The sequence below is a fragment of the Ambystoma mexicanum genome, chromosome 12 (genome assembly GCF_040938575.1).
Source record: "Ambystoma mexicanum isolate Mex_15411 chromosome 12, UKY_AmexF1_1, whole genome shotgun sequence".
Taxonomy (NCBI): domain Eukaryota; kingdom Metazoa; phylum Chordata; class Amphibia; order Caudata; family Ambystomatidae; genus Ambystoma; species Ambystoma mexicanum.
In genome coordinates, this window is record NC_090936.1 from 96,419,071 (window position 1) to 96,442,283 (window position 23,213).

At 46.5% G+C, this 23,213-nt stretch overlaps 1 protein-coding gene across 1 annotated transcript in view; it reads left to right on the forward strand.

Moving 5' to 3' along the window:
- Positions 1–23,213, forward strand: part of LOC138513330 (ADP-ribosylation factor-like protein 8B-A) — a 222,098-nt gene that overhangs the window by 18,280 nt on the left and 180,605 nt on the right. The window contains exon 2 of the mRNA XM_069628077.1: positions 20,951–21,031. Within this exon, the coding sequence (XP_069484178.1) occupies positions 20,951–21,031 (81 nt within the window). The remainder of the gene's footprint in view (positions 1–20,950; positions 21,032–23,213) is intronic.

Genomic DNA, 23,213 nt, shown 5'->3' on the forward strand with positions numbered 1-23,213 from the left:
TTTAATTGAAATGCTTGTGACATGCAGGTACTTAGCATGAAAACTGTCACTTATAAACATAAGGCTGTTTGTCATCAAACATGTAAACATAAAACAGTGCAAGTGGATTAAACCGTTCCTAATTCACTCTAAAGCTGAAAGGAAGGATAAGACAATAAACCCATGGGAGCTGCCATGCTGTTTGTTTTCTAAGCTGTCAACCAAACTGGAACTGATGTTGATAAGAGGAAGATAACAAACAATAGAGAGAGAGAGCAAGTGCCGGGCGATTTAGCAACGCCCATCATAACTGCAAGCTATGGTATTTTTACAGGTTTTGCTGGTGACAGTTTCCCTTTAAAAGCCTTCAAAATCCTCCTGTTCGTCATCTGATATCATAAGTAGATCAATGAGATATTTTAATACATTTGTAAGGCAGTCATCGTATGGATCAAATTCCGTCTCGGATGGTGTGGTCTCGGCTTCGGCTTCCTCTTCATCTTGCCACAAGTAGTCGCCCTCCATACCATCTAATGAATTTTGATATGCCACACTTCTTGAAAGACTTGATTACTGTTTCTGCATCAATATCATTCCAGGCTTTTATGACAAACGTGCAAAACCCTTGCACCATCCTCTCCAAAGACTCTGAACGTCTTGTGACCTTTGCGGAGACCTTCTATGAACTGGACAGTTGTCCTTGCGTCTTCATCAAAGTGATGTCTGTGCTTTTTTTGGTTTTTGGGTATTAGTTTATCACTGCCTGGGTAACAACCTACTGGACCTCCTTCCCTTAAAGTGCGCTCGCTGAATAAGGGAGACCCTTGCTCTGCCAGCGGTGTTCTCTGATGGTAGAATGTTTTCACTGATACAGGCCAACATGCGACTTTCACTAGGCTCTTCTGGTCAAGGTGGTGAAGGAGGCCTCATTTTCTATATTTCCTTGCCACTGAAAGGGGCCCAGTCCTGATCAACACTAGTCCGATCTTGACGTTTACAGAATACCTTGACTCCTGATGGTCTTCGATATACCAGTGGTCCCAAAGGAGCGCCTCTGGAAATGCTGCCATACGGTTTCACTTGTTCGGCACCAATGGGAGGTGTATGATCTTGGTGGCAGTCTCTTGTTATAGTCCCATTCCGCTTCACAGATCCAAAGAGATCTTTATAACATCTGGATCTTCTAAATATCAGTATGAGCCACCTTTGGCTCTAACTTGCCCTGAACCTGCTAAGGAAGGGTCCTGCGGTGGAAGTAACAAGAGTCTACATGTGGCCTGCAGGTGGTCCATGCTGAAAGAGAAGCGTTGATGGTGGCAGCAAGCTTTGACTACTATGCTTTCCCAGCAATAACGCCTTACCTGTCACCAAAACCTCTCTACCCCATCTACGACTCGACTAGCAAGATCTGACTGGCAAACTGGTAAGCCAACGCCTCTGTGCACCGATGTCCACTGATTTGGTAGGGATGACCAGCCACGCATGGGACCTGGCAAGGGACAGGCAGGATAACCCATCTCCTGGCAGTCCCCACATTTCCTTGCAGCTCGCTGGAGAAGTGTTTATGCAACTGTAGGCTCTGCTGTAGTGAAAGAAGAATTCCTGCTGCCAAGCTTACTCCTAGAGTGCTGCACCCTGGTAATGACATGAAGGAACCTTCTTCGGACTCGTTCTTTCCAACATAGCTCCGTTTGCTAACGGCCTGCTGAGCTCTGGGTTGCGTTGCTGCCACTTGATCAGACTCCCTAAAACCTGCGTTCTTCCAAACTAATTACCCCCCACCCCCCCTTCCCCATTTCCTGAGCCTGGAATTGTTCCCTGCTGCTGTTTTTTGATGTTTTGTCCAATGAAGATAATCTTGCTGCCTTTAGACCGCAGTTTTTTTTCCTTCCTTTGTGTAGTTGTCTGAGATGTTTCAAAAACTGGGAGGTTAATTCTTTCATTTTGGACCATTGCTGGCCAGCTCGGTTCTTTTGCTCCATCCCTTCTTTTATTCTTTTCGTCCTATTTCAATGACTGTTACTTTGTACTGTTCAATCATGTTGTATGTTTTTATAGTTCCAAGATGCAATTGTTTGGCTAATGCTGCACTTTTTGCAAGATAAAACCTAGGCAGATGATTAATATTTGGTCCGGTGAGGATTTTGACAGATTGGGATTGGCAACATTTTCAGCATTAAGGGCCTTTGTGCCGCTGATGAGGTGCATACAATAATTATATGCTGGGAACACACTTGTACATTGTTTTGAATCAATTAGCAGGACCGCACCTGTTATCTGGTCCTGTACAGTTCAGAAGAAGAAATGCAGGCAAACTTTCTGCCACTGGCCTATCATAAATCTTAAAAAGTGGACAGACTGAGTCGTCTTACCTCCCAACCGCCGCTCCACCCATGAATACGTGTTGCAGCTTTCCAATAGCTGCAAGCTAGGAGTAGAGCTTTTTAAAAAAAATATTGTAGTCTGAGGTTTGCCTTCTGGAGGGATAACCTGTTCTCAGGTGACCATTCATTTCTCTTACTCCAACGCACTCTGAGCCTTGGACATGTTGCAGCTGGTAAGGTCTCCCCTATTTCTTTAACCCCTGCCGATTAACACTTTCTCGCAGCAGAAAGGCCTTGTGTTACACCCTTGCCTCAATCACTGAGCTTCTATTGGTAGGAGCAAAGCCATAGCGTCTTCGAGCAATGCCAGAACAATACTTTTCATCAGGAAAAAGGGAAAAGATCTTTCGGAAGTAGGCGTCTGAGTAATTGATCTAGGGTTTGTCAATGTGCCCTTGGACATAGTTTCTCTTGCTCACTAGACACTGAGGTTGCCTTGATCACTTACTTGTCCGAGGCATGTAGGTGGAGTGTAAATCGTATTCAGGATTGTTGTGCATTTAGAAATGGGGGAACACTAAGGTTTCCCTCCCTCTTTCAGCACAGTGGTTGATTTATTAAAAAAAAAGTTTTGTTTTAAATGATGTTGCCCATTTGTGTCCTATTCAGGGACACCTATAGTTTACGAATGAAATTGGTGTATACGTTTTCATCCTATAGCATCCATTGAAATGGGGTGGGCAATGTGTACTTTCTTTAGCCAAGGAAACCAGCAAGGCAGCATTACTTCCCCCACTGAACCATGTGGAGTTTGCGGTAGAAAGTGGTTCTCAAAATGTATTAATCTTTTGTAACAAGCATAATACCTTAATACCGGAGACCAGCCTTTAAGCGCAGGACCGGGATTCTAAACATGTGTTGCTCTGCAGTGTTTTGCTTCCAAGACAAATGTGTTGCCCCTGAGCTATCCTCCTGGCTGAAGTTTACGTTTTTCGATTTCCTATACATTTGAAAAATCTTGTCTCTGCCTCCCCCTCCCCCCACCTTATTCCCTGAATCGGTCTTCTGGTGTTGAAAAGGGTCCTTTAGATTCTGGTCCTAAGAGGTTGTTGGGTTCTGTCTTGGTTGTACTTAGGTCTCTAATCCTTCAACATGCTGTGAATATGCAGGTCCAACTCTCGCAAGAGGGGGGTGCATGTGCAAGCTAAAGATAACGCCAAAAGTAACATGTAGGGTGACGTCACGAAGCACGTATAACGCACCTATATTACACCTAGTGTGCCACACATCAGGAAGCAGTGTGCTCTGGAGGGAAGTACACGCTCGAAAACACAGAACTTGTATGCGTCCATAACTAGTAGGTAACTAGGGATAGGTAAGCATGGCTACTGCGATGAAAAGTGCAAGTGCAGGTCCAGTAATGTTTTTATCTTTCTGTGTTTGTTTTGATCTTTTACGGAAACACATGCTTTTGGTGTATAAGCAAACCGGTAATTCTACCTGTTTTTATTGTATTGGTATAAGTGGGGCAGAGTTGTTGTTTGTAGGTTTTATTACACAGTTGGATTATTGAGGCAGGTGGAAGCAGGATTAGGAGTAATTTAGAAGTGAAATAAGTTTAAGGGTTAGGTATATTAATGACCAACAGTTAGGCCATAGTTTAGTAGGCCCAGGACAGACCAGATAGAAGCCATTATTAGTTGTTTGAAAGGCCACAGCTCGCAGTAGAATAGAGGTTTTGCTGATACACCGAGAAACATTAGATCAGCTCACCAAGGGTGAGACACCAAGAAGCCCACAGTATCTAATTAAGTGTTGAAAAAAGAAGTTTCTCACGGGCAGAGAACTGCAGCTGGACGGCAGGTGCAGTCCCACACAGTAATTGGAAGGACACTGTGCTGGGTATCGAGGGTCCCGACAGCGAGCACAGTAGCAACAGAGAATTAAATAGTAGAAATTCAGTTTCACCAACAGTGTTCTCCAATTTTCTTCTACCTAGAGCTGGCACGATGCAAGAGAGCAGACTGGGAGCAACCAGGTGCAAGGGGTTGGGCGAGGAAAGAGGCGCCAATCGGGGTATTGGGGATATGGTGTTCGTGGGCTGCAACAATGCCCCTGACCTTGTTTCTTTTGCCTCATAATGTGTGGCTCGCGCTATCTTGAACAAAGAGGTCCAATCCGCAGGGAGAGATTTATCAACTTGTATGTTGTATGTCAACTTGTATGTTAGCGGATGCCAACCAATGGCACATCAGAGTTTTTGCAGGTTGCAGATAATGTTGTAATTGAGGGGAGGGATGCTTGAGGGTCCTGACTTCATGAAGCTGTGTTGAGGGTGGTGTTTCAGGAAATGTTTTGATCCAATCTGAACATGTAATGTATAAGATTGTATAGTTGTGCCGTGACAACGCACCAATTATGTATTAGCATATCCGCAAAATTGTAACGATTAACTAATTATGCTAATGTGTGATTTCCTTGGATTAATATTGTAGCCCTTTTGGGCAGAGTTGAGAATGTATTACAGTTCAGGTCCACAGCGCTGTTTGTTCTCCCAGTCGACTGTTCAATAAAGCTGGGTTTTTCTTGCACAGTATATACTTCTTTTGGATTACCTTTTTATGTTTCTTGTATCACCCCTGCGGTCCCATGGTCCACAATGTTCTTACATCCATATGATTGCTTTATCCTAAGCAAACCAGCCGATGTTACCATCAGGCTCTGGGTCGCTTTGTGTCCTAAGTGCTATTCTACCCGGAACTTTATCCCTCTGGTGTTCAGGTTCATACGATCGGAGCTAAGGCATTTAGTATTTTTTTTTTGTATTTTTTTGAAAAGCAGGGGTGTCCATTTTTGACCGAAATTGCTTGCAGTAAAACATTAACAGATGGCGGCGGCATTCCCACAAAGGGTGCCTGTACAATAGGGTAAAGATGAGAAAGTGTCCTCCAGTTTGGAGGCGTTTATGAAAAAAAAGAAAGTGTTTAAAAGGAAGCCAGCCACTTAACAAAGGCAACAATATCCTAAAGGGGCAAATGCTTCCGACTAAAGTGGAGAACTTATTAAATGCACAAAATTACATAATTATGCATCACTTGAGGCAGTGGTGGGTCTACGTAGGGAGGATGGAAGAGAGGACAGTGGAGCTCCTTCTTTAGCAAGTAATTGAAGTTGAAGCCAAGCTTTGAGAACATCCACAGTTGGGCTGGATTTCATTGTTATTAATGGTGGGTTCCAGTCGAGCAAATCGAGGTAGGGAGAAGGTGGAAGCGAGTTGAGGCACATGGAGGTGTGCGATGGTGAGGTTGAGTGCAGATGAGGATTGGAGTGAAAGAGCTGATGGGTAAACTGAGATAAAATTAGTCGGGTACTTGGGAGCAAGACCATTGATAGACTAGGAGAAGGAACTTGAAAAAGAAAGCGGTTGTGCATGGAGAGCCATCCAGAAAGTTTCGGCAGGTGGAAGTGGGGGGAGGACCTCGGTAGGTTGTAGAGCGTGTGAAGGAAAGTTGAGGAATTTGTCTAGCGGGAGGAAGGAGTAGAGGAGGGGTCAAGTAGTAGGTTTTTGAGCAGTAGTTTGCGAACACGAGAGTGTTGATTAGAGTTTATGTAGAGTGATTAGTAAGAAAAGGGACAGACATTCCAAATGTTGAAGTTAATATGAGTAGTGGCGGCAGTGATGAATTGTTCTAGTTATAAAAGAGGTCTGTGAGCCTTTGCGTGAGTGAACAAGGTCTGGTGGGAAGGAGCTGAGGGAGGGGTACGCGTGACATTGGAAGATGGGAGAAAGATGAATTCTGTTTTTTGACGAGTTTAGCATGAGGCAGAGGCGAGCTATCCAGTGACTTATTGCAGTGAGTCCGTTTTTTTGTTTTTTTTGTTAAACTTTTGAGTGCTTGTTATTACAACAGATATAGAAGTCAACAGCAGTGGGTACATTACATCTCGGTTGTTGGTATTAACTGTGCAGTGATTACGACGTGAAATGCAGTGAACAAAAGTACATTGGTGGGTGGAATAGTGAGTCTGGCACTGGGGGGGAAGGAAACTTTAGTTGATAGGTAGGGTTTGGGCGTCTTGTACATGCCTCTGTGCTAACAGGTAATTGCGGAAGGGGGGGCATATGTCTCTAGTTTTACAGTTCATGGTTTGCAGTAAGTACAGGCATTCTTCCATTTTTGAAGCCCATGTGACGGTCCGCAGCCATAGTGCAAAAGTGGGGCAAGTGGGGTGGAGCCATAATACACATCAAACTGCTAGCAACCTACTAAGGCTTGCCAACACAGTGATTGCACCATAGTTGTTCTTATTGATGGAACAGACAATTTGACGAGTTAGGTTCTATAGTACAGTTAAGTGTCTGATGTGGTATCACAGACCCCCTTCCACTATTTTCCCAGTTTTGGGCAGCTCCAAAGCATGTGGAGGTATCCCGCTCCCTATGCATGACATCTGGGACACAGATCGGAATGGGTGTGTGAAAACGGGTGTAATGTGGCAGGGGTGTAGTGTAATCTGTGTAGTGCATTGAATTGTATTAGTCGAAATCTGGAGTTGAAGGTTACTGCACAGGTCTGTAAGCACATAGATTCCCAAATGTCATCTGTAATGTTTATTTCAAGGTCCCTGGCCCAGGTCTCCCGGAGCTTGGTCAATGGTTTGCTGTTGTGGTTTCGCAGTAGTGTTTATATAGTGTGGCTACACCTCCCACGTGTGGTGGTCCCTCTCATTATGGCATCTAGCTGTGGCTCATCGGATGGTAGCATTGGGAACTCGGCCCAGGCTTTTTTTTTGGTGCTCAGCGGAGATCTGCATATTGTAGCCAATGTTGTCTGTCTACGTGGGGGCCCTGGTAGGTCTTGGGGACCCTGGTAGCTCTTGAAAGGTAATAAAGGGATTCCATGCTATATACTTCGCCCATAGTCCTATATCTGTCTGTCACCCACTGTCAAGATGCTATCTTACTTATGCTAGGAAAGGATGGGTGGAGTGGGGGGGGGGGGGGGAAGTTCCACAGCGGAAGGTTTCTATGATATGATTGGGCGTTGTCCACCATTCTCCATATCTTACCCCAGGCCACTGCAGTCGTGTGGGCGGGGTCCAAGGCTACAGAGTCCCCATGTGTTGGTGGGAGTATCAGCGAAAGGACATTGCAAGAACCTGCAGAGAGTCATTCAATGTTTAAGTGCAGATATTTTGAGTCTGTCGAACCAGTAAAGCTGCATAATGTGCCTGTGTGGCAAGCCAATATTTTACTAAGTCTGGAGAGGCAATGCCACCATGTGTGTAGAATTGTGTTAAAGATGTCCCATTTAAGCCGGATTGTGCCAGCGTGCCACATGAAGTTAATTGCTGCTTTTAGCGTACCAAAAATTGTACCCTGCTACATTGGTATATTTAAGAAATAGTATAGTATTTTGGGAAGGATAACCATTTTGAGAAGTGACAACCGGCCCACTTTTGCAAGTGGGAGCTTCGCCCAGTTGTGTAATTTGGCTGTTAGTTGGGGTAGATAATACACCATAGTTACAGGCATAGAGGGGGCTGCTGTGACGCGTTATGGTCACCCCTAAGTATTTAATTTCCAGTTAGGACCAGGCGAAGCCCATGAGGTCTGGTGGGCGGGTGGTAGCATCAATGAGTGGGAATAACTGATATGGCGCAATTCACTTGTAGCCCAGACAGGGCACCGAAGGAGAGCACTTCTTGCATAATTGCTGTCGGGTGTCTAACTGGATCATGAATGAATAGCAGGGCATTGTCTGCATATAGTGAGATGATCTCTGGCTCGCCTGTCAGTCGGACCCCCTTCTGTGCGTGCCTACTGCGGATTGCTTCTGCCAATGGCTCCATTACTACAGTGAATAATAGCAGGGACAGTGGGCAGCCCTGTTGAGTCCCACTATTTATGTCTATGGGGGATGGGGGATGAGAGAACTCTGTCAACTTTAACACTTGCAGTGGGCATTGTATATAGTAAAGAAACCCATGATATGAACCCAGGCCTGAAGTTGCACTTTTCTAGCACTGCCCACATAAATTGCCAGGAGACTGAGTCAAAGGCCTTTTGCACGTCTAGGGCTGCGGCTACTGCCTGAGTCTCCGGGTCGATCTGTGCCAAGATGTTAAAAATGCATCTTGGGTTTAGTACTGTGGAGCGGCCAGGAACAAACCTGGATTGATCCGGGTGAACAACATGTTCCATGTATGGGGCTAAACGTAATGCCAATACCTTAACAAAAATGTTAACGTCAGAATTTATAAGCGAGAGGGGACGGTATGAGCTGCATTGCTCCGGAGGCTTATCTGGTTTAAGCAAAAAGGTGATCACAGAGCAGGGGGGGGGGTGGGTGTGTGGGTGGGGGGTTGGTGGCAGTATCCGCATGGTACATGCTTCCTTCCAAAGCGCGACCAGCTTAGGAACAAGGCTGGATTTGAAGTGTGGAAAGAACTCCATGAGGCTGTCTGGGCTGGGGGCCTGTAAGTGAGGAAGGGTTTTTATATTATTTTTTTATTCCCCCCCCCCCTGTACATTCGGCACAAAAAAGACTTAATACTCATGCAATAGTGAGGAGACGTCCTACTTGCCCTTCCCTGGATACAGTGGAAGCAGGGCTACTGCAAAGACACATTAGGACTCCATTTTGTGCATAACTAGACTCCCATTTTTGGACTAGGCCGCATCCCGAGCCGCGCGAAGCCTCCTCCCCTTTTCAGCGCTGCGCACCGCGCACACAAATAGCCCACACCACCTCCTCCCGTGTCTGTGCCATCCAGGCTTCTTTCTCACGGATGCTCTGGCGCGAATTGTTGCTAACAGAAACTATTCTTTTATCCTTCCTCTGAGCTCATTGCCCTGTGTGACGGGGGCGGGGGAGGGAGTACATTTCAATAGTGGCCCAACCGTTCTCTCAAATCTGCTCCTCTCACCCCAATCTTTGGAAGTTATTGCTGGTTCAACCTTTTGCCCCTCCATGGCTTCTTTGATGTAGCAGAAGTGTGACCCTTCCCCACTGACCACCCTAAAGTGCCCCCAATATAACTGGGCTTATGTCATCACATATCCTGCCTAAAACCAACACCTATCAATCCACGCACTCGAGCACTGGGCGAGCCATGACAAATCTTAGATCAAGCCAACCTATAAAGCACCTGGAGGGCAGGACCCTCCTACCCCTCACTACAAAGGCCTAAGGCGGGCGTGTGTAAATAAGTGTCTACAATTTATGGGTGTCCCCACGTTTTAGTGCATAGTTTATATTCTGTATTATTCATTGCATTTCATTAGATGGTATGTAGCTTAGATTAGACAGTGACCTCTTCTTGTGGAACCAACCTGACCTTCACACCACCCAGATGAGCCCAGCTGATCCCATGCCGCTCACATTAAAAGCTCTGCACCAGCCTATCGTGTGGAGTCAACCCATATACTGCCAAACTGTATCAACATCTTCCACCAATCCTAATGCAACTTTATATACCTATAGGGAATTGTCACTAGTGACGATTTTAATGTATATAATGTACTGTATTCTGTATTGTTGGTCAGAGTGCTCTTGAGGCAGCAGAGTCCTCTGCATGCATTTATCTTTATAAAAAACATTTTACTTTCCTCTCAACCTTTCTCCTGGTCTCCCTCCCAACTGGGGTGTGTCCTTTATTATTTGTATACAATTTTATTTTGGGGAATGACCACCTTCACTTGTTGACCCTGGCTATGTAATTGCGGGTGCCCCGACGAGACCCCCGTACTGTGCGCCGAGATGCAGGATGCCCCCATCAAGACCACTGCCACCTACGGGTGACCAGTAGAGTGTGCGCACCAGAGCGGTTGCAAGGGTCCCTGCTTTTGCAAATACCAGACTGCTCGCCATAGCTGGCCACGGCTTGATTGGGGGGCGACGCGCATTGATTGTGGATAGATCGTGAATGGAGGCTCTCGGATCACCTCAGACACGTGAGTATTGGTTGCAAGAAAAATTCAAGGAAGGGAAATGAAAGGGGGTAAAAAGCAAGAGGATACGGGTGAGGGAACGGTCTGGGAGTCAGATGAAGGGTGCATGGGATTGTAGGAGTGTTGATTAGTGTGCTTTTCTCCTTTCCTTCACATGGCCTTTCTTTTTATAGAGCTGACAGAATAAAAAGGAGAATACGGGAACCTAGCTCCAAAAGTGGGTGGAAGGCGTCGCCGCCGCCGCGTAGTAATGTCTTGACCAGTACAGGAATATAAGTGGAAAAGGAAATAAGTAGGAGTCTTGTATATTGAGTAGACTCGGAAAATAGTAGCAATCCTTTTTTTTTTTTTTTTTTTTCTTGTGTGAACAACTTTCTTAGAGGTTGGCCCAGAAGGGGGCCCAGGGAGAGGTGAATGTGAATGTGAAGGGTGAATGTGGGGAAAGAATTGAACAGCTTCATAAAGGGGAACAGTTAAATAAAGTGTTGCAGGTATCTGTTTCATGTTTATTGTTGTTAGTGAGGTACGTCAGTTCGTTTAAGTGTGCCAGTTAAATGGTTTTATGTTTCATTTGTTTTGGTTATATTTATGTGGTGATCAGCAAAGTTTAGGTGAAATGTTTTAAAACCTTGATGTTATAAGGTCTTTTCTTTGCTCAGGTTTTAAGCAGCTTAAGGTCAGCTAGCGTATTTTTAATGTCACTACCACACACTTATGCAAGCAGTTAAGGAAGCAGAATCATGGGAGCAAACACACCTTTGATGCCTATTTGTCAGCACCTCCCTCTGGGTCCGCGTGTCCCAGGCCTGGCTAGGGCTGGTAGGAATTTGCCTCAGGTGTTGTACTGTAGTGCTCACTCACCGGCAGCTCCAGTGATGATGGGCACCGCTCCCACTATCCGAAATGCTGCCACAGTCTGGTCTGGTCCTGTGGAGGACACATGAAATATTACACACCGCCCCGTGGCCTCGGAAAGGTTATGGGCTGTAGCTGCGTCCCTGCAAAGGCGCAGGGGGCCATATTCAGCAGTTTTGTCTGACGGGTATTTCTTAAGGTGGACAACACGCCCGTGATGGCACCCTGTGGGAGAGTATATAGATAGTGCAGCGATGCTGGGTTGCAGAGCTCCTCTTAGGCAGCCATCTTTGTCAAGCGCAACAGTGCCCACTGGCCCCTCCTCAGTGCGTCAGTTCTTAATCCGTTCCGAGATAGCTGGGGTGAAGGAGGGCAAGGAGAAACATTTTTGGACGTCATCAGCAAAAAGGTGATGGTAAAAGTCAAAGGATGAGAAGTCTTCCCAGGGCAGAGATGTAGAGGTGGAAGAGCAGAGTGGTCCAAGGACTGATCCTTGGGGATGTTGACATGGGGTGGGGTCAGAGGTTTGTGAGTTGCAAGACATTTGAAAGGATCAGCCTTCCAGGTAGGAGGCGATCCGGTCAAGAGCAGAGTTGCAAAACTCAAGGTCATTGAGATGCTGCGTACGTTGCAGATGCCCTCCTGTGGAGCATTATGGTTCACCGAAAAGCATCTGCAAGGCGCCCATCTGCGTTACCTGTACGTTTTCACTTTGTGGTGTGTACTTAATGGTTACACTAGATTTGAGAATTTGGTGAAAACTTGCCAGGAAATATTAACGAATATACCTTCAGTTGTGTTCAGCTTTCTCTCTCTTTTTGGGTTGCTGCTTTGAAATTGGCCTACTGCCTTGTAAGAAAAGGGGCGGGTGTAGGAGTAAGTTATGCACTGTTGTGATGTTAATTGTACTTCCAGTCCTGAAGCCCTGTTAGACTAATATCTATGGTAATAGGATTGTCCTATCTGTACTTCTGACTTTCATATGGGTGTGTAAGGCAGGACCCACTCAAAGTAATAAAAATCAATCCAAAAGAGCCAAAATAGCATGCACGAGAACAACCAAGAAGTATTAGTACCCGGCGAGAGCTCAATCAGAAAGAAACGCGCATTCTGATTGGGCCTTGCCGGGGCATTACACGGCCGGGATTCCATGGCCATTGTTGCTGGCGGGGGGCGTGGCAGCCATGGGCGTGGGCCATCCCCGCTCCAAGCCTACACCCGGCTGGAGGCTGCCTTCTTAGCCCGCCGGGGATTCAGGTACGTCTATTTTTATTTTTTTTTACTGTCCCTTCCTTTTCCCCCGTCCTCTCTTGACTCGGCCTATAACTATTGTCCCCAGGGCATTACCTGACTCGGTAATTCCCCGCCGCTCGGGGCATATTGCTTAATTATAACCCAACTTAGGCTGGGAATTATCAAAAGACATTCAACAATGTAACATAAAATGGCTGGTTGTATAGCCAATTACAGAACAGAAATGTTGCAGGTTATTCACATCTTCCCGGCCTCTGATTGGGGATTCTCATGTGCACCATAGGTGCATCCATACATTTCCTAACTACTCTATTGGTTTATTCTATCCTTGTGACCGGATCAAGATGTCAGTTTATTAATTAATTAGCATTAAGATCATCTCCTTGTACATGGTGCTGATTGGATGGTACCCTTTTAAACTTGTATCAGCTGAACTTGACATTTGATTGGCTGTTCCTGGAGGAGTATGCGTGGAGGGAGTGACTACGTTTTGACCAATTCCTGTGTGAGATGTGACAGTGTGACAATGAAATTATAATGTTTTACATCCCTTTCCCATTGACCTATGCAGTTGGCACCGTCTTGTGAACTGTTCATCGCCAGTTCAACTATGCAACTTGGCGTTGGAAACATTACTTGCTTTTGATTCCTTCTAATGATTCTATTTGCCCTCCTTCTGACCTTATGAGCTGGAGGCTTAGCTGTTTGCCAAACTTCATTCTCTTACAATGACATGAATATAATATATGTGTTTATTTAACTTGTGATTTTATAAATGGGCTCTTTACTTATATTATGTGTGCTGTGAGGGTTGTTCATGAGCGTCCATGCAAATCACTGATACCTGCTTATTTCTACTGTGTAATGGTGTGTTGCGTGGCTCCTTCCTTAGAAATTGGAGCTCATTCAGTGACAATTTTCCTGCAGAGGTCAGTGTTGCTCCTTGATCATTTTGTCTAAACGTGCATACTTTTCACTGCTCATTGTTGGGTTCTTACCAACTTTTACGTTCATTATGTTACATTTTGATGGACTGCCTAGCAACATAAATTTTTATCTCTTTTGAACACAGACTTGGGAACTCTGCTAAGTTGATTTGTTTTGACCAATCCGTGTGCAATGTTTTGTCCTTTAGCGCTGGAGTCTGATGTTTTCTTTGTTGCTTTTTCATGACCGCACTACCACAATTCAGGCCTGGGAAGATGCTTGTCCTCCTTTGGGCCCCCCCCCCTTGCGTTAACCAATCACTGCGCTGTATTTAGTCTTGCTGTTGGGAGTTGCAACTTGATATGTGTGCATCTCTCTCCAAGGGCCTGGCTGATGATTTCTGCTGATGGGGTGAGAGTTTTCATACATCCGAGAAGGCCTACATGTACTGTTTATTCGATTAGTATGAAGGTTCATCATCGTTTTCTATCATAATACACCCTTAATGTTTCCCTGTCTACTATAAAATGCTGTTATACTTATTAAGGTTATGAGGTTATATTTGAGGCAAGATTTGTGCATTATGGCTCACTAAGGCATAGCTACTAGTTTTTTGGTGGGCCTACGCAGGAAAGTCTCTGTGTGGGGCTGCTCGCTTCTTTTTCACCGTGACTTTCACAGCTTGTATTTTCGTGCACAGTTAGGGTGCTTATTCTCCAACATTACTGTACTCCCAACAGGTGTGAGCTACTTAACTGAAATCTGGTGTCACTGGGCAGCTGGATAGCATTTGGTTGGCCGAGGAGTTGTAGGGAGTAGCACGGGGCATAGCTGCGTGGTGCAGGGCATGCTTGGGCTTCACCCTTTTAAAATCTGCATTCTGTTCAAGGTTCTGCCAGACATGCTGGATGTATTAGTCACTCTAAAGACTGGGGGCTGTCTGGTAATTAATTAAAATCTCTGCTGTTATGCCCTTGTTTGAGGTATGGAGGCATGGTCTGAATACTGCCGGAGGCCAGTAATTCACATGTCTCTTGGTTCCTCTTATTGCAAATCTGTAGCAGGAGCTTGGTTCTTGTTCTGACTTGAGTGTCGTGTAGACCGATGAGACCTCTGTCCCCAAGTGACGCACAGGGGAACTAAATAGAAACCCGCTGTGCGACCTTTGAGGCCACAGGTGGGAGATGTCTTCCCAGATCCACGGAGCCTCTGGAACACCGATGCTGCTGTCAAGAAGGAACGAGGTTAAGTACCAGGCAATCACAATACAGTCAGATAAACAAAAGGATCTAAAGTGTCTTACCTATCTGGTGTAAGGGAGACCCAGGTAACCTAGTAGAGAGGTTCGAGACTCAGATGATGCGGCGGTCCCTGGAATGGTAGAACCGCAGGTTAGCGTGGATGAAGGGTTAGCCACCTGTAGGAGAGAGGGCTTGACTTGAATCCCAAGAAGGGAAAGGGCGTAGAAGTTCAGCAAGGTAACCAGGGATGATCCAAAGACAAGTCGAGGTGAAGTCCAAAAATCCGGCAACCGGTCAACAGTTCCAAGCAAAGGTACAAAGGGGTGTCCGAGGGAGTCCGAGGTAGAGTTCCGTGATCAAGATAACAAGGAGCAAGTTTTAACGCCAAACAGGGTCTGAAGCCAGCTGAGAAGCAATGAGCGTTCTGTCTCTCAGACCTTTATACTGAGCGTCCCTGGGTCATGTGACTTCTCTGGGTCACGTGACGTCCACCAAGATCACGTGAGGAACGCCACAGTGTATCACATGACCGACGTGAAGACGAAACGCCGCCCCTTCTGCTATATATTCTCCAAGGCAATTGCCAATGCAGAAAGGGTTGTAATCGAGCCCGTACACTAATACTGGTACGGAGTTTTCGGTTCTGTGGGTTCACCGGATCACTTGAGCCTCAAAGCTTGGGAGGGGATGCTGGGGGAATGTGAGCAGTGTTCTGATGTGTAGTGGCCTGGTGTGCAGAGGATCGCCTAACAGAGCCCCCCCCCCCCAACGGCCCACGACCCCGTGGGCAGGACGGATGATCCTTATGGAAACGGGCAACTAACCGAGGGGGTTCAGATCAGAGGCGGAAACCCATGAACGCTCCTCCGGGCCGTAACCCTTCCAATCTACCAGATATTGGAGCCTACCCCTAAACCATCTGGAGCCCAAAATGGCCGATACCTCGAAAACATCAGGAGAGGTCAAGGACACCGGCGCAACAGGGTTTCGAAGACGGACAGAGTCAGGACAAGGTTTGAGGAGGGAGACATGAAACACAGGATGGATACGCCAAGAGCTGGGAAGCACTAGACGAAAAGCCACCGGATTCACAACCTGCGAGACCACATATGGACCGACAAAGCGAGGTAGCAACTTCCGGCAACCCACTAGGCGAAGATGACGTGAAGACAACCAGACCCTAGAACCCACCACCAGAGGGGGAGCAGCACGACGTTTGCCATCCACACGGGCCTTCATAGAAGCCTTTGCTTCAGTGAGATGAACCACGGTACTAGCATGTATAGCCGAAAGATCCCTAAGACATGTCGTGGCCGCAGGATTCGCAGAACTAAAAGCATCAGGGACCGGCAAGACCTTGGGATGTTGGCCATAGAGGGCGTAAAAAGGAGAATAACCAGTGGCTGAATGAGCCGCATTATTATATGCGAACTCCGCAAGCCGTAAAACGGCCAACCAAGAGGTCTGATGTTGCAATATAAGGCAACGAAGGTACTGTTCCATAGATTGATTCGTCCTTTCGGTCTGTCCATCGGTCTCAGGATGATAGGCCGAAGAATACCTGGTATCAATGCCCAATAGCTTCGTCAGGGATCTCCAAAACCGAGAGGTGAACTGTGAACCTCGATCGGATATAATGACCGAAGGGAGGCCGAATAGCATGAACACATGTTCAAAAAACAAGTCCGCCAAGACAGGGGCCGAAGGGATGCCTTTACAAGGAACAAAACGGGCCATTTTTGTGAACGTGTCCACCACTACCCAGATGGAATCAAAGCCTTTCGACTTGGGGAGATCGGTAACGAAATCCATCGTCAATGTATGCCAGGGCCTGGGAGGTACCGGAAGCGGAAGTAGCAACCCAACCGGTCGACCCCTTTGATGTTTAGCCTGAGCACATACTGCGCATGATCTGACATAACACTCTACATCGCGCTTCATAGAAGGCCACCAACACCAACGCTTGAGAAGATCTAAAGTGCGCTCTTGTCCGGGATGGGCATTAAAGGGAGCGTCATGAGACCACTCAAGGGCCAGATTACGTGTGTCAGGTGTGGGAAGGAACAGGCGTTCATGTACGAAAGGTAATCCATCAGAATACACTGGATCCCATTCTCGCAACTGGTCAGAATGATTGCTAGTCCAGGATCGGACCAAGTCTAATAGTGACAATGAGGGTGTACAAAGACAAATCACATGACTCTTACCGAGAACAGTGTCGGGGAATGTAGGCAACTGGACCCCCCCCCCCCGGGGAACGTGACAAGGCATCAGCCTTCCCATGTGAAGTGCCAGGACGGTGCATAATATGAAAATCAAAAGAGGAAAAGAAAAGATGCCATCGGACCTGTCTGCTATTAATGCATTTCAGAGAAGCCAGATCCTGTAGATTCCGATGATCTGAGTATACTGTGATGGGATGTTTAGCCCCCAGAAGATGATGACGCCAGACACGGAAAGCATCCATGACAGCCAAGAGTTCTTTCTCCGTAACGGTATAATGAGACTCAGTACTGGAAAACTTACGGGAATGGTATGCCACTGGATGTAATTTGCCTGTATTAGGACATGTATGTGACAGTACCGCACCGAGGGCAAAGGAAGAGGCATCCGCCTCAACTATGAACGGAAGTTCAGGATTGGGGTGTTGGAGTACCGGTGCGGTAGTAAAGGCGGTTTTCAAAGCCTCAAAAGCCTCCTGCTGTTCTCTCTGCCACTGATATGGTACTTGAGGACTAGTCAGGGCCGTGAGCGGGGCTACAATTGTGGAAAAGGAAGAAATGAAACGTCTATAAAAGTTGGCGAATCCTAAAAAGGCCTGCAAGGACTTGAGTGTTTGAGGTACGGGCCAATCTAATACTGCTTTGACCTTAGATTCGTTCATGGATAACGCCCCAGGGGTGATGTGGAAACCCAAAAACTCAACAGTAGTTTTATGGAACTGACATTTCTCAGGTTTGGCAAATAAGGAATGTTCTCTTAAAGGGGTTAAGACTTCTCGGACATGCTTTACATGGTCATCAAGATCACGAGAGAAGATTAAGATGTCGTCCAAGTACACAACCATGTAAACATCCAGAATATCCCTGAATATATCATTCATGAAACGTTGGAATGTGGCCGGGGCGTTACATAGGCCAAAGGGCATGACTAGTTATTCGTACAGGCCATAACGAGTACAGAAAGCAGTTTTCCACTCGTCTCCCTCGCGAACGCGTACCAAATTGTATGCGCCGCGTAGATCAAGTTTGGTGAAAATGGAAGCATGTGTTAAATGATCTAGAAGTGGAGTGATTAACGGGATGGGATATCTATCCTTTTTAGTGATAGCGTTAAGACGCCGATAATCCACACAAGGACGTAAATCCCCCTCCTTCTTGGGTACAAAGAAGATAGGACTTGCCGCTGGTGAAGTGGAGGGGCGGATATGTCCTAAACGTAGGGCGTTCTGTACATACTCTTTCAACGCCAGTTCCTCCGAAGGGGACAAAGAATAGATCCTGCCCGAAGGAATAGTGGAATCAGGAAGCAAGTCGATTGGGCAGTCATATGTTCTATGTGGAGGAAGTACCTCTGACGAGCCCCGATCGAAAACTGATTCGAAATCTCTGTACTCTGGCGGAATCCCAGATACCAACCCCCCAACAGTATGTGAATGCACAACCTCTGGATCGTCAACAGTCAGTGTGAGTTGAGCTAAGGCTCCCAAGGCCCGAGAAGGTGTGTCAGGGGCTTGATGGACCGGGAGACAATAATTCTGACAGATTTCGGACTCAAAGAGTACAGTGCCTGACTGCCAATTGATCAGCGGATTGTGTTCACGTAACCATGGAATCCCTAGTATGATACCGAATTGAGGTGTGGTGATCAAATCAAAACTTAAGGTTTCTGTGTGTATTTCTTGTATGCTCAACAAGAGGGGTGCAGTTTGGTGTCTAACAGGACCAGAAACTAATGCAGAGCCGTCTACGGCTTGGACATGTTCCGGTCGTGTTTTTACCACTAAAGGTAGGTTGAGGGAATGGGCCAAATCAATATCTATGTAATTACCAGTGGCACCTGAATCAATAATGATATTGACTGCATGAAGAAGGCCTGTAGATGGACATAGAGTAGCCTTTACAGAGATGGGTTGAACACGAGTAAAGGCAAGAAGGGTACCCGGAGAAGAAGACGGAACACTCGACCTGTTCTCCGGTTCTAAGGTCGAGCCATCCGAAAAACCTGACTCTTCTTGGGCCGTCGAGGACACTCTTTCACGAAATGTCCAGTGGTGCCACAATAAAAGCATGCATTATCCACCCTTCTACGTTCCCTCTCAGATGTTGTAATAGGACTACGTAACCCTCCCACTTGCATAGGTTCTTCAGTACTGGAAGCAGGAGTACTAGCAAGAGTAGGAGGGGAAGAGGCCCCCAATTCAGCTCTACGCTCCGATCGTCGTGCATCTACCTGCAAGACGAGATCAACCAATTCCTGACACTGAGTAGGCATAGAAGGGATCACTGCTAAAGCATCTTTCATGGTGTTATTCAACCCCCTATAAAAGACCACCGCCCGCTTGTTTTCTGGCCATGATGTTTCTGCAACTAGTTGATTGAACCGGGTGATGTATTCTATCAAAGTCCTTCTACCCTGAATCAGTTCTAACAACTCCAAATCCCTAGACTGTGCCTTGTGTCGGGTATCGAATACTCGAGACATTTCTAGAACCAACAAATCAAAGTCATAAAGGACTGGGCTATTATTCTCTAGCAGGGGATTAGCCCACGCGGCAGCCGTTCCGGCTAAATGGGAGAGGGCGAAGGCGGCTTTAGTAGTGGAAGTAGGAAAAGCCAAAGGTCTGCATAAGAAATGTAACTTGCACTGATTAACAAAGGTTCTGAATTTCTTGGGGTCACCTTGATAGCGTTCCGGAGCAGCCAGGGGGGAAGGAGTTGGGAGGATCATTGGATTTGGGACTGTAGAAGCAGCCAAGGGAGGGGGTGTAGAGGAGCTGGCATCTCCAAACTCAGGGTCTGCAGGAAGGGAATGCTGAACACTCTGTATGGAATCCAACCTTTGGTGGATCACTGTGTTCGCGGCTGCCATATCTGCCCTTAATACTGTAATTGCCTGAACTAAAGCAGCTATGGGTTCTTCCGTGGATCCCTGCATCGTCAAACACGACTAAACGGCTTCTCAGTCTGTTCTGACTTGAGTGTCGTGTAGACCGATGAGACCTCTGTCCCCAAGTGACGCACAGGGGAACTAAATAGAAACCCGCTGTGCGACCTTTGAGGCCACAGGTGGGAGATGTCTTCCCAGATCCACGGAGCCTCTGGAACACCGATGCTGCTGTCAAGAAGGAACGAGGTTAAGTACCAGGCAATCGCAATACAGTCAGATAAACAAAAGGATCTAAAGTGTCTTACCTATCTGGTGTAAGGGAGACCCAGGTAACCTAGTAGAGAGGTTCGAGACTCAGATGATGCGGCGGTCCCTGGAATGGTAGAACCGCAGGTTAGCGTGGATGAAGGGTTAGCCACCTGTAGGAGAGAGGGCTTGACTTGAATCCCAAGAAGGGAAAGGGCGTAGAAGTTCAGCAAGGTAACCAGGGATGATCCAAAGACAAGTCGAGGTGAAGTCCAAAAATCCGGCAACAGGTCAACAGTTCCAAGCAAAGGTACAAAGGGGTGTCCGAGGGCGTCCGAGGTAGAGTTCCGTGATCAAGATAACAAGGAGCAAGTAGTAACGCCAAACAGGGTCTGAAGCCAGCTGAGAAGCAATGAGCGTTCTGTCTCTCAGACCTTTATACTGAGCGTCCCTGGGTCATGTGACTTCTCTGGGTCACGTGACGTCCACCAAGATCACGTGAGGAACGCCACAGTGTATCACATGACCGACGTGAAGACGAAACGCCGCCCCTTCTGCTATATATTCTCCAAGGCAATTGCCAATGCAGAAAGGGTTGTAATCGAGCCCGTACACTAATACTGGTACGGAGTTTTCGGTTCTGTGGGTTCACCGGATCACTTGAGCCTCGAAGCTTGGGAGGGGATGCTGGGGGAATGTGAGCAGTGTTCTGATGTGTAGTGGCCTGGTGTGCAGAGGATCGCCTAACAGTTCTGTAGAATGTACTTTCCTTTTCATACCTTTTTTATTAGCAGTACTAGACTGAAGATTCCTTGAGCTGTACGGGGCTTACCTAAGTGGATCAGCTGCTGAGATTTTCAAATGGATCAACAGTAGATCTGGTCTCTGACACTCGTAAAAAATTGTATTATGTGGTGTGAGAAAATCAATAATTTGTAGTACTATATACCATATAAAACCTTTTCAAAATCGAAGTATTTTATACATAGTTCATGGTTAACTGTTTTAATACCATGATGTACATCTCGTGTGGTAATTTTCATTTTTGTTTTTATTTGTAGTCTGGGCAGTTCACGGAGGACATGATTCCGACTGTTGGCTTTAACATGAGAAAAATAACTAAAGGGAATGTTACAATTAAGGTAAGACTACTCGGCATGTCATTACAAAGCTATATGACAACCATTTTTTTTTTATTTAACCTTTTTTTTTTTCTCAGTCTGGAATGCCTTTTCACATTAATACATTGTATTTCTACTACACTGGGATATCATGTAAAAAGACAGGCAGAGGTTTCAATGCTGGGGCTGAAATAAGTACCCGCCCTTCGCCTATATCAGTGGGAGATGAGGCACTGTCTAAAGTACCTCTAGCAAACCTTGTTCACAGTAGAACCACTCACAAGCGCGTACCCCACACCCTGCAGATTTCACCCCCCCCCTCTAATTCCTGGTACTAAGCCCGCTGTAGTTCACAGGGCAAATATTAATAAGAACAACCCTATGGTCGGCAGGGGAGGAGGGTCACTTTATCTCCACAGTGTCCCAAAACTGTCAGGAGCCTAGCAAAGCACTTTTTAAAAGTGCATTCACTGCATTTGAGTGGTGAGGGGCTGTCTATTTATCATGTAGGAGCAAATTCTGTGCTGTAATCGGACTCATTGCCATAGAAGTACATTTGGCACCATTAGAATTGACTTCAGAGACCGGGCTACAGTTGTGAGCTTGGTGAATTTCAACAAGAGATGCCAAGCACCGCCAAATAGCCAGCAGCCTGGTGAAAATACAACCCAGAGGACTGCGCTCTCGGGAGCGAATGCCGTCCCGCTGGGGAACAGGCCCTTAGTTGATATCGGCATATAATCCCAATGCTTATGGTCCACTAACAGTGTCATGTCATCACCATGCCCTTTTATTAAGCCATTTCTTTTCATGAACTTAGTCATCTATGCCCCATAATGGAGATTCATTTAGATCATTGCCTATTCAATGCTGCTTCCTGTGAGAAACCTGAAGATGTCTTACCCGCTAATCCCCAGGAATCTGTCATCCTGGTGGCCAGTACATAGCCATCGCTTTTTGATACAGTTCCAGGGGGTGGACCAGTGTGGGAAGATCGTCTGGATGTGGGGGGAGTCTTGAGGAAGTGGGACACCGGATGGTGAGACGTGGTAGCCCCTTCCCTGGAACACCTTTTCCCCAGAATACTTAGGAACTCAAACCCCAAACACCCCCCCCAACCACCCCAAACACCCCAAACACCCTTCCCAACATGAACACTTTCTCACAGACAGCTCACTGTGAGACGAAACAGACTAACAGCCGAGCCGTATACCCAGGCAGAGTCAGGCAATTACTGATCATTACACACACCTGACTTCGATTACACTTCCCCACACAGATAAAAGGCGGAGCACAAAACACACTCTGAGGAAGGCAAAGCACACGAGGAAGCAGCAGATCCAACATGGCCGTTTAATATGAGGAAGACGGCAAGACCAGAGAGGGTTACAAGGAGGGAAGTGCTCTTGACCTTTTCATAGAAAAAATGTTACTTTCACGAGCTTTCGAGAATAAGAAACATAAGACCTGGAATTAAAGCTAAAGAATCCTGCATTGTGTGTCCGAGGGACCTGGGGCCCTCCTGCGTCGATAGCCATGGTGGGGAGGTGCGTTTGCCGCCGATGTACTGTCCTTGCATCCAAACAACAAAGCCGCACCAATAAAGTCTGCACAAATGGTCCGTCGGAGGAACTGATGGCAGACGGGTCTGTGTTAGAACCAAGGTTGCAAGCGGCAACATTGTATGGAGATAACTGAAGAGAATAGTGTGCGAAGAGTATGTAACGAGTGACGCAAATATAATTGAACACCAAAGCAGTGACTGAACTTTTGTAGCCAAGCTAGATACCGTATACAGAGTGATCTGGCACCATGTGGGGGCTCATTCGGAGGTCTGTTAGGCTTTCAACTGAGAGGTGTCAAACATAAAAAGAAATTGTGAAATCAAAGTGGTCCTGCAGCGTGTCAAGCCAAACCCTGTGCACATTCAAAAGTCTTCGATAGTTAATACAAACTGAAATTGGTCCAAGGCCAGCTGAGGGAGACTAATAGTGTAAGAGAAGGATCTGAGCCTGGCTGAGGGGTGTCCGGGGTGAACCATAAGTCACCTGAGAGAGAATATTATTTGAGCTCAGAAGAGGGAGATCCAAAGTAGCGATCGTTGTGTAAAAGGGATCTGATCACCACTGTAGGGGATCCAGGATGAAGAGTGAATCACCTGAATTGAGTACTTGTAAGAGGAAAGGAACTTTTCGTTTCTTTT